The sequence below is a fragment of the Xenopus tropicalis genome, chromosome 6, assembly GCF_000004195.4.
Source record: "Xenopus tropicalis strain Nigerian chromosome 6, UCB_Xtro_10.0, whole genome shotgun sequence".
Lineage (NCBI taxonomy): Eukaryota > Metazoa > Chordata > Amphibia > Anura > Pipidae > Xenopus > Xenopus tropicalis.
Genome location: NC_030682.2, coordinates 588,123 through 598,502, shown reverse-complemented (window position 1 = coordinate 598,502; position 10,380 = coordinate 588,123). Strand labels below are relative to the sequence as shown.

Sequence of the window (10,380 nt, the reverse complement as noted above, 5' to 3'; positions counted from 1 at the left end):
TTTTCCACCCACTGCCAGTTAACCCCAGCTTGTGTTCCCCCCTCAGTCCCATTTGCGTTACCCCCCAGCTTGTGTTCCCCCCTGCCAGTTACCCCCCAAGCTTGTGTATCCACCCTGCCAGTTACCCCCAGCTTGTGTTCCCCCCTGCCAGGTTACCCCCAGCTTTGTGTTCCCCCCCTGCCAGTTCACCCCCAGCTGTATTCCCCCCTTCCAGTAACCCCAGCTTGTGTTCCACCCCTGCCAGTTTACCCCCCAGCTTGTGTTCCCCCCTGCCCCAGTGGTACCAGCCAGTGTGTTCCCCCCTGCCAGTTACCCCCAGCTTTGTTTTTTTTTAATACTCCCATGTTTCCCCCCCTGCCATACCCCCACCCTGCCAGTACCCCAGCTCTGTGTTCCCCCCCTGCCAGTTACCCCCCAGCTGTGTTTCCACCCCTGCCAGTTACCCCCAGCTTTGTTCCCCCCCTGCCACGTTACCCCCAGCTTGTTCCCCCCCCGGGCCAGTTACCCCCAGCTTGTGTTCCACCCCTGCCAGTTACCCCCAGCTTTGTTGTTCCCCCCCTGCCAGTTACCCCAGCTGTCCTGTTCCACCCCCTGCCAGTTACCCCCCCCAGCTTTGTTTCCCCCCCTGCCAGTTACCCCAGCTTGTTGTTCCACCCCTGCCAGTTACCCCAGCTTGTGTTCCCCCCCTGCCAGTTACCCCCAGCTTGTGTTCCCCCCCTGCCAGTACCCCAGCTGTGTGTTCCCCCCCTGCAGTTACCCCCAGCTTTGTGTTCCACCCTGCCAGTTACCCCCAGCTTGTGTTCCACCCCTGCCAGTACCCCAGCTTGTGTCCCCCCTGCCAGTTACCCCAGCTTGTGTTCCCCCCCTGCCAGTTACCCCCAGCTGTGTTTCCACCTGCCAGTTACCCCCAGCTTGTGTTCCCCCCTGCCAGTTACCCCAGCTTGTGTTCCCCCCCTGCCAGTTACCCCAGCTTGTGTTCCCCCCCTGCCAGTTACCCCGCTTGTGTTCCCCCCCTGCCAGTTACCCCCAGCTTGTGTTCCCCCCTGCCAGTTACCCCCAGCTTGTGTTCCCCCCTGCCAGTACCCCCAGCTGTGTGTTCCCCCCCTGCCAGTTACCCCCAGCTTGGTTCACCGCTACCTGCCAGTTACCCCCAGCTTGTGTTTCCCCCTGCCAGTTACCCCCAGCTTGTGTTCCACCCCTGCCCAGTTACCCCCAGCTTGTGTTCCCCCCCTGCAGTTACCCCAGCTTGTGTTCCCCCCTGCCAGTTACCCCCAGCTTGTTTCCACCCCTGCCAGTTACCCCCAGCTTTGTTCCCCCCCTGCCAGTTACCCCAGCTTTGTGTCCCCCTGCCAGTTACTTACCCCAGCTTGTGTTCCACCCCTGCCAGTTACCCCAGCTTGTGTTCCCCCCCTGCCAGTTACCCCCAGCTTGTGTTCCCCCCCTGCCAGTTACCCCCAGCTTGTGTTCCCCCCTGCCAGTTACCCCAGCTTGTGTTCCACCCCTGCCAGTTACCCAGCTTGTGTTCCACTCCTGCCAGTTACCCCAGCTTGGTGTTCCCCCCCTGCCAGTTACCCCAGCTTGTGTTTCCCCCCTGCCAGTTACCCCAGCTTGTGTTCCCCCCTGCCAGTTACCCCAGCTTGTGTTCCCCCCCTGCCAGTTACCCCAGCTTGTGTTCCCCCCCTGCCAGTTACCCCAGCTTGTGTTCCACCCCTGCCAGTTACCCCAGCTTGTGTTCCACTCCTGCCAGTTACCCCAGCTTGTGTTCCACCCCTGCCAGTTACCCCAGCTTGTGTTCCACCCCTGCCAGTTACCCCCAGCGCTTGTGTTCCACTCCTGCCAGTTACCCCCAGCTTGTGTTCCCCCCCTGCCAGTTACCCCAGCTTGTGTTCCACCCCTGCCAGTTACCCCCAGCTTGTGTTCCCCCCCTGCCAGTTACCCCAGCTTGTGTTCCACTCCTGCCAGTTACCCCCCCAGCTTGTGTTCCCCCCCTGCCAGTTACCCCAGCTTGTGTTCCACCCCTGCCAGTTACCCCAGCTTGTGTTTCCCCCCCTGCCAGTTACCCCAGCTTGTGTTCCACCCCTGCCAGTTACCCCCAGCTTGTGTTCCACTCCTGCCAGTTACCCCCAGCTTGTGTTCCCCCCCTGCCAGTTACCCCCAGCTGTGTTCCACCCCTGCCAGTTACCCCCAGCTTGTGTTCCACCCTGCCAGTTACCCCCAGCTTGTGTTCCCCCCCTGCCAGTTACCCCAGCTTGTGTTCCACTCCTGCCAGTTACCCCCAGCTTGTGTTCCACTCCTGCCAGTTACCCCCAGCTTGTGTTCCCCCCCTGCCAGTTACCCCCAGCTTGTGTTTCCCCCCCTGCCAGTTACCCCCAGCTTGTGTTCCACTCCTGCCAGTTACCCCCAGCTTGTGTTCCACTCCTGCCAGTTACCCCAGCTTGTGTTCCACCCCTGCCAGTTACCCCAGCTGTGTTCCACCCCTGCCAGTTACCCCAGCTTGTGTTCCACTCCTGCCAGTTACCCCAGCTTGTGTTCCCCCCCTGCCAGTTACCCCCCAGCTTGTGTTCCACCCCTGCCAGTTACTCCCAGCTTGTGTTCCCCCCCTGCCAGTTACCCCAGCTTGTGTTCCCCCCCTGCCAGTTACCCCAGCTTGTGTTCCACCCCTGCCAGTTACCCCAGCTTGTGTTCCACTCCTGCCAGTTACCCCCAGCTTGTGTTCCCCCCCTGCCAGTTACCCCAGCTTGTGTCCCCCCCTGCCAGTTACCCCAGCTTGTGTTCCACTCCTGCCAGTTACCCCCAGCAGCTTGTGTTCCACTCCTGCCAGTTACCCCAGCTTGTGTTCCACCCTGCCAGTTACCCCCAGCTTGTGTTCCCCCCCTGCCAGTTACCCCAGCTTGTGTTCCACCCTGCCCAGTTACCCCCAGCTTGTGTTCCACTCCTGCCAGTTACCCCCAGCTTGTGTTCCCCCCTGCCAGTTACCCCCAGCTTGTGTTCCCCCCTGCCAGTTACCCCAGCTTGTGTTTCCCCCCTGCCAGTTACCCCCAGCTTGTGTTCCACCCCTGCCAGTTACCCCCAGCTGTGTTTCCACCCCTGCCAGTTACCCCAGCTTGTGTTCCACCCCTGCCAGTTACCCCAGCTTGTGTTCCATCCCTGCCAGTTACCCCAGCTTGTGTTCCACCCCTGCCAGTTACCCCAGCTTGTGTTCCACCCCTGCCAGTTACCCCCAGCTTGTGTTCCACCCCTGCCAGTTACCCCAGCTTGTGTTCCCCCCCTGCCAGTTACCCCCAGCTTGTGTTCTCCCCCTGCCAGTTACCCCCAGCTTGTGTTCCACCCCTGCCAGTTACCCCCAGCTTGTGTTCCCCCCCTGCCAGTTACCCCAGCTTGTGTTCTCCCCCTGCCAGTTACCCCCAGCTTGTGTTCCCCCCCTGCCAGTTACCCAGCTTGTGTTCTCCCCCTGCCAGTTACCCCCAGCTTGTGTTCCACCCCTGCCAGTTACCCCCAGCTTGTGTTCCCCCCTGCCAGTTACCCCCAGCTTGTGTTCTCCCCCTGCCAGTTACCCCAGCTTGTGTTCCACCCCTGCCAGTTACCCCCAGCTTGTGTTCCCCCCCTGCCAGTTACCCCCAGCTTGTGTTCCCCCCCTGCCAGTTACCCCCAGCTTGTGTCCACCCCTGCCAGTTACCCCCAGCTTGTGTTCCCCCCTGCCAGTTACCCCCAGCTTGTGTTCCCCCCCTGCCAGTTACCCCCAGCTTGTGTTCCCCCTGCCAGTTACCCCAGCTTGTGTTCCCCCCCTGCCAGTTACCCCAGCTTGTGTTCCCCCCTGCCAGTTACCCCCCAGCTTGTGTTCCACCCCTGCCAGTTACCCCCAGCTTGTGTTCCCCCCCTGCCAGTTACCCCAGCTTGTGTTCCCCCCCTGCCAGTTACCCCCAGCTTGTGTTCCACCCCTGCCAGTTACCCCAGCTTGTGTTCCCCCCCTGCCAGTTACCCCAGCTTGTGTTCCACCCCTGCCAGTTACCCCCAGCTTGTGTTCCCCCCTGCCAGTTACCCCCAGCTTGTGTTCCACCCCTGCCAGTTACCCCCAGCTTGTGTTCCCCCCCTGCCAGTTACCCCCAGCTTGTGTTCCCCCCCTGCCAGTTACCCCCAGCTTGTGTTCCCCCCCTGCCAGTTACCCCAGCTTGTGTTCCACTCCTGCCAGTTACCCCCAGCTTGTGTTCCACCCCTTGCCAGTTACCCCAGCTTGTGTTCCCCCCCTGCCAGTTACCCCCAGCTTGTGTTCCACCCCTGCCAGTTACCCCCAGCTTGTGTTCCACTCCTGCCAGTTACCCCAGCTTGTGTTCCACCCCTGCCAGTTACCCCAGCTTGTTCCCCCCTGCCAGTTACCCCCAGCTTGTGTTCCCCCCCTGCCAGTTACCCCCAGCTTGTGTTCCCCCCTGCCAGTTACCCCAGCTTGTGTTCCCCCCCTGCCAGTTACCCCCAGCTTGTGTTCCACCCCTGCCAGTTACCCCAGCTTGTGTTCCCCCCTGCCAGTACCCCCAGCTTGTGTTCCACTCCTGCAGTTACCCCCAGCTTGTGTTCCCCCCCTGCCAGTTACCCCAGCTTGTGTTCCACCCCTGCCAGTTACCCCCAGCTTGTGTTCCCCCCCTGCCAGTTACCCCCAGCTTGTGTTCCCCCCCTGCCAGTTACCCCCCAGCTTGTGTTCCACCCCTGCCAGTTACCCCCAGCTTGTGTTCCCCCCCTGGCCAGTTACCCCCAGCTTGTGTTCCCCCCTGCCAGTTACCCCCAGCTTGTGTTCCCCCCTGCCAGTTACCCCAGCTTGTGTTCCACCCTGCCAGTTACCCCAGCTTGTGTTCCCCCCCTGCCGCAGTTACCCCAGCTTGTGTTCCCCCCCTGCCAGTTACCCCCAGCTTGTGTTCCCCCCCTGCCAGTTACCCCCAGCTTGTGTTTCCCCCCCTGCCAGTTACCCCCAGCTTGTGTTCCACCCTGCCAGTTACCCCCAGCTTGTTTTCCCCCCCTGCCAGTTACCCCCAGCTTGTGTTCCCCCTGCCAGTTACCCCCAGCTTGTGTTCCACCCCTGCCAGTTACCCCCAGCTTGTGTTCTCCCCCTGCCAGTTACCCCAGCTTGTGTTCCACCCCTGCCAGTTACCCCAGCTTGTGTTCCCCCCCTGCCAGTTACCCCCAGCTTGTGTTCCCCCCTGCCAGTTACCCCCAGCTTGTGTCACTCCCCCTGCCAGTTACCCCCAGCTTGTGTTCCCCCCTGCCAGTTACCCCAGCTTTGTTCCACTCCTGCCAGTTACCCCAGCTTGTTCCCCCCCTGCCAGTTACCCCCAGCTGTGTTCCCCCCCTGCCAGTTACCCCCAGCTTGTGTTCCACCCCTGCCAGTTACCCCCAGCTTGTGTTCCCCCCCTGCCAGTTACCCCCAGCTTGTGTTCCCCCCCTGCCAGTTACCCAGCTTGTGTTCCCCCCCTGCCAGTTACCCCCAGCTTGTGTTCCACTCCTGCCAGTTACCCCCAGCTTGTGTTTCTCCCCCTGCCAGTTACCCCAGCTTGTGTTCCACCCCTGCCAGTTACCCCAGCTTGTGTTCCACTCCTGCCAGTTACCCCCAGCTTGTGTTCCACTCCTGCCAGTTACCCCCAGCTTGTGTTCTCCCCCTGCCAGTTACCCCAGCTTGTGTTCCACCCTGCCAGTTACCCCAGCTTGTGTTCCCCCCCTGCCAGTTACCCCCAGCTTGTGTTCCACTCCTGCCAGTTACCCCCAGCTTGTGTTCCACCCCTGCCAGTTACCCCAGCTTGTGTTCCCCCCCTGCCAGTTACCCCCAGCTTGTGTTCCACCCCTGCCCAGTTACCCCCAGCTTGTGTTCCCCCCCTGCCAGTTACCCCAGCTTGTGTTCCCCCCCTGCCAGTTACCCCCAGCTTGTGTTCCACCCCTGCAGTACCCCAGCTTGTGTTCCCCCCCTGCCAGTTACCCCCAGCTTGTGTTCCACTCCTGCCAGTTACCCCAGCTTGTGTTCCCCCCTGCCAGTTACCCAGCTTGTGTTCCCCCCCTGCCAGTTACCCCAGCTTGTGTTCCACCCCTGCCAGTTACCCCAGCTTGTGTTCCCCCCTGCCAGTTACCCCCAGCTTGTGTTCCACTCCTGCCAGTTACCCCAGCTTGTGTTCCCCCCCTGCCAGTTACCCCCAGCTTGTGTTCCCCCCCTGCCAGTTACCCCCAGCTTGTGTTCCACCCCTGCCAGTTACCCCCAGCTTGTGTTCCCCCCCTGCCAGTTACCCCCAGCTTGTGTTCCCCCCCTGCCAGTTACCCCAGCTTGTGTTCCCCCCCTGCCAGTTACCCCCAGCTTTGTGTTCCACTCCTGCCAGTTACCCCCAGCTTGTGTTCTCCCCCTGCCAGTTACCCCAGCTTGTGTTCCACCCCTGCCAGTTACCCCCAGCTTGTGTTCCACTCCTGCCAGTTACCCCAGCTTGTGTTCCACTCCTGCCAGTTACCCCAGCTTGTGTTCCACCCCTGCCAGTTACCCCCAGCTTGTGTTCCCCCCTGCCAGTTACCCCAGCTTGTGTTCCCCCCAACCCCTGCCAGTTACCCCAGCTTGTGTTCCACCCCTGCCAGTTTACCCCAGCTTGTGTTCCACCCCTGCCAGTTACCCCAGCTTGTGTTCCCCCCCTGCCAGTTACCCCAGCTTGTGTTCCACCCCTGCCAGTTACCCCCAGCTTGTGTTCCACTCCTTGCCAGTTACCCCCAGCTTGTGTTCCACTCCTGCCAGTTACCCCAGCTTGTGTTCCACCCCTGCCAGTTACCCCCAGCTTGTGTTCTCCCCCCTGCCAGTGTACCCCAGCTTGTGTTCCACCCCTGCCAGTTACCCCAGCTTGTGTTTCCACTCCTGCCAGTTACCCCCAGCTTGTGTTCCACTCCTGCCAGTTACCGCCCAGCTTGTGTTCTCCCCCTGCCAGTTACCCCCAGCTTGTGGTTCCACTCCTGCCAGTTACCCCAGCTTGCTGTTCCACCCCTGCCAGTTACCCCCAGCTTGTGTTCTCCCCCTGCCAGTTACCCCAGCTTGTGTTCCACCCCTGCCAGTTACCCCAGCTTGTGTTCCACTCCTGCCAGTTACCCCCAGCTTGTGTTCCACCCCTGCCAGTTACCCCCAGCTTGTGTTCCCCCCCTGCCAGTTACCCCCAGCGTTGTGTTCCCCCCCCCTGACCAGTTACCCCAGCTTGTGTTCCACCCCTGGCCAGTTACCCCCAGCTTTGTGTTCCCCCCCTGCCAGTTACCCCCCAGCTTGTGTTCCACCCCCTGCCAGTTACCCCCAGCTTGTGTTCCCCCCCCTGCCAGTTACCCCAGCTTGTGTTTCCACCCCTGCCAGTTACCCCCAGCTTGTGTTCCACCCCTGCCAGTTACCCCAGCTTGTGTTCCCCCCCTGCCAGTTACCCCTGAGTATCGGATATCTGTTTCCCACATAGAGATGAGCTGCACTACATTTCCCATGATGCTCTGCCAGCCAACCCCCGGCTCCCAGCATTACTAGCTCACCACGCCCCCTTTGAGCGGGCAGTTCCGGTAGGCTGGGCAGCTGATAGGCGGAAGTGGGTTGGGGAGCGGAAGTGGCGGAAGTCCCGGGGGCGCCATGCTGAGTGTGGGCACGGAGGGGGTTGCTGCGCCAGGCCCGGGAGTTGGGGCCGGAGGAGCTGCGGAAGTTCTGCGGCCGGACGGGGGCGATGTTGGGGCGGGCCGGACAGGAAGCGGAAGTGCTGGAGAGCCTGAGGCGGCTGCACCTGGTAGTGGGGGCCGGGGGCCCAGACACTTGGATCCCGACTTTGTGGGGAAGTTACAGAGGTTGGTGGAGTCGGACAGTAGCCCCGCCCAAATCCGGGCTGTGGGGGCGGCCATATTGTGCCAGTTGTGCCCCTCCCCCGGGACCTACTGGCTATTGGGCAGTTCCTGGAGGGTCGGGCCCCTGAGGGCACAGCCTGAGGCTCCTCCTACCCCTGCTGCTGAGGGCGGAGCTTGGAGAGGAGCAGGTGAATGTGGTGAATAAGAAGCTGTGTGATTGGCTGCGCTATGCCCAGGGGGCGGGTCCCAGCTTCTCCCCCCGCGCCAAGCTGGCCCGGCCCCCTGGCGGAGTTGGACGGGACCCCCGCTATGGACTTCTTCACGGTGCTGAGCGTCGGCGCTCGCTACTCGGAGGAGCAGTGGCTGAACGTACTGGGCTTCTCCATGCTCCGCCCCTGGCTGCTGCGCCACGGCTCCGGGGGGGCACGAGCGACGACCGGTCGGAGGTTTCCATGGTATCCGCCTCCTCGGCCCTCCAGCCGCCAGTTGCCCCCGCGGAGCGGCTCCGGGAGAAGGCGTTGGAGTACTGCCTGCGGCTGGCGGAGCAGAGTAACAGGAAGGCGCTGCGCAGGAGCGACGCCCGGAGGTGCAAACGGGCGTGTCTGGCCGAGGCCCGTGGCGCTGCTGGACGTTATCTGCAAACAGGACGTGTCCTACTGTACCGGGCGCTGCCCCTGCTCAAGAACCTGCCCGGGAGGCTCTGCTCCGACCCCTCCCTGGCCCCCGCGCTGCTGCCCCTCGCCCAGTTCTTCCTCAGCCACAGTGAGGTGGCCGGCGCCGGCTCCCAAGCCGTGTACAGACATTTACTGGCCAAGGTGCCGGCCGAGCTGTACCACAAGCCGCTCTTTGCCTTCCAGTTTGTGCGCTTCTGTCGGGCCAACAGCGCGGTGCTGGCAGAGAACGTGGGGGGCATTTAGGGGCAGTTTTCCCGGCCTGCTGAAGTTCCTGGCGTGGAACGGCCCCATGTTGGTGGCAGAGTTTGTGGCCCTGCTCCCGGCCCTTATTAACCCCACGTCTGCTCTGGACTTGTTCCATTCCCTGCTGGACCTGCCCTGTGTGACGGCGGCGCTGGAGATGCAACGTTCTTGCCCTTTGGGCTCGGACAAGGCGGCTTTGGATCATTCTCTGCTCCCGCCCAGCGCCGCCGAGGCTTTCCGACACCCGCAGTGCCGGGAGGTGTTTCAGTATATCCTGCGTAGCGAGACGTGTCCCGTCCCAGAGCAGCTCTCTTTGCTCCACCGAGCCCTGGCCGACCTGAGCGGCTCCCCCCGCGTGGCGCAGTGCGCAGAGATCGTGCCGTGCCTGCTCCGCCAGTATTTCACTATAGTTGCCACGGTAGCGGATGGGCCACTGATCGGCCGGCTGGTTCTGGCGGTGCTTGAGCGCAGTGGGCGCCTCTATGATCCGCCTAAGTACAAAGAGGAGGTGCACAGAGTCCTGAGCGCGCAGCTTCCCCGCCTGTTCCGCCTACACCCGGCCCTCGTGGTGGAACTGTCCCGGGAGCTGTTGGACTTTGTGGGCACCACGAGCAACATCGAGAGCAAGGAGCCGCTCTTCACGCACGTGGTGTGGGCGGTGGGCGAGTTTGTGTCGGTCTCGTACGACCGGAGATGCACCGTGGAGCAGGTTAACCGCTTCTTCGATGTTCTGGAGACCCTGCTGTTTGAGATCACGCAGACCCGGGGCTCGTGTGGTGCCCCCAAGTCCTCTCCGCGCCTCATCACCACGCTCATGACCACCCTGACCAAGCTGGCCTCCCGTAGCCAGGACCTCATCCCCAAGGTGTCTCTGTACCTGTCCAAGATGCGCTCGTGTGTGCAGAGCGCGGCCATGATCTCCGCGTATGGGGAGGAGGAGAGCGAGCAGATCTGTGTCAGGGCCACGGAACTCATGAACCTCCTCAAAGTGCCCAGTGTGGCCCAGTTTGCCCTGACGCCCTCCCCCGACGTGAGGAGCCCGGCCTATCACCGGGACGTGGCCTCCTCGCTGCCCCTGGCCATACGAGCCTCCAGCTGCCTCTTGCACAAGGGGGGCACCTCCGTGCCGGGGTGAGGGGTGTTGTCAGATGCCCCAGGGGAACCCAGGAATTACCCCCCATGCTAATCACATGCTGTTTGCACTGCACCCCAAGCACCTTACCTTCAGGGTTCAAATCCCACAGTCACCCATTAGTTTCTATTGGTTTCTGCCTCTCCCTGAACTGAAATGTTAATGCTCTCAGGCGCCCCCTAGGGGCTGGATTGTTGTTTGTATGTGTAGCACTTATCCTCACTGTCTTACAAGCCTCTGCCTGGTTGCTAGGGTAAGTGGTGCTCTAGCAACCATTTTCAGTTCCAAACTGCAGAGTTTATTCATCCACAACCAATGATGACAAATTGCAGACTGAATGGCATTTCTCTACACATCATAGGAAATGTTTAGTTTCAGCTTAACTTACCCTTTATAGGGGGGCTGTGCCCACATTGTCTGCATAAACAGAAAATAAATGAATTTGCATCCTGACTTCAACCCCTTTATATGCTGGTATCATGCAACAGCCCCACCCTGCTTTATTGCCCCTGTGGGGGC

The 10,380-nt window shown here is 61.7% G+C and overlaps 1 protein-coding gene across 1 annotated transcript; it reads left to right on the top strand.

Annotated features, from left to right (window-relative positions):
- The first annotated feature begins 7,606 nt into the window (after positions 1-7,606).
- On the top strand, positions 7,607-10,314 carry LOC101733879 (adaptor related protein complex 5 subunit zeta 1). Its single transcript, XM_031904148.1, is given in 10 exon segments — positions 7,607-7,627; positions 7,629-7,773; positions 7,776-7,892; positions 7,895-7,936; positions 7,939-8,081; positions 8,083-8,233; positions 8,236-8,426; positions 8,428-8,467; positions 8,470-8,717; positions 8,719-10,314. Coding segments are annotated over 10 exon segments (2,244 nt in total). The 3' UTR covers positions 9,865-10,314.
- The last annotated feature ends 66 nt before the right edge of the window (positions 10,315-10,380 follow it).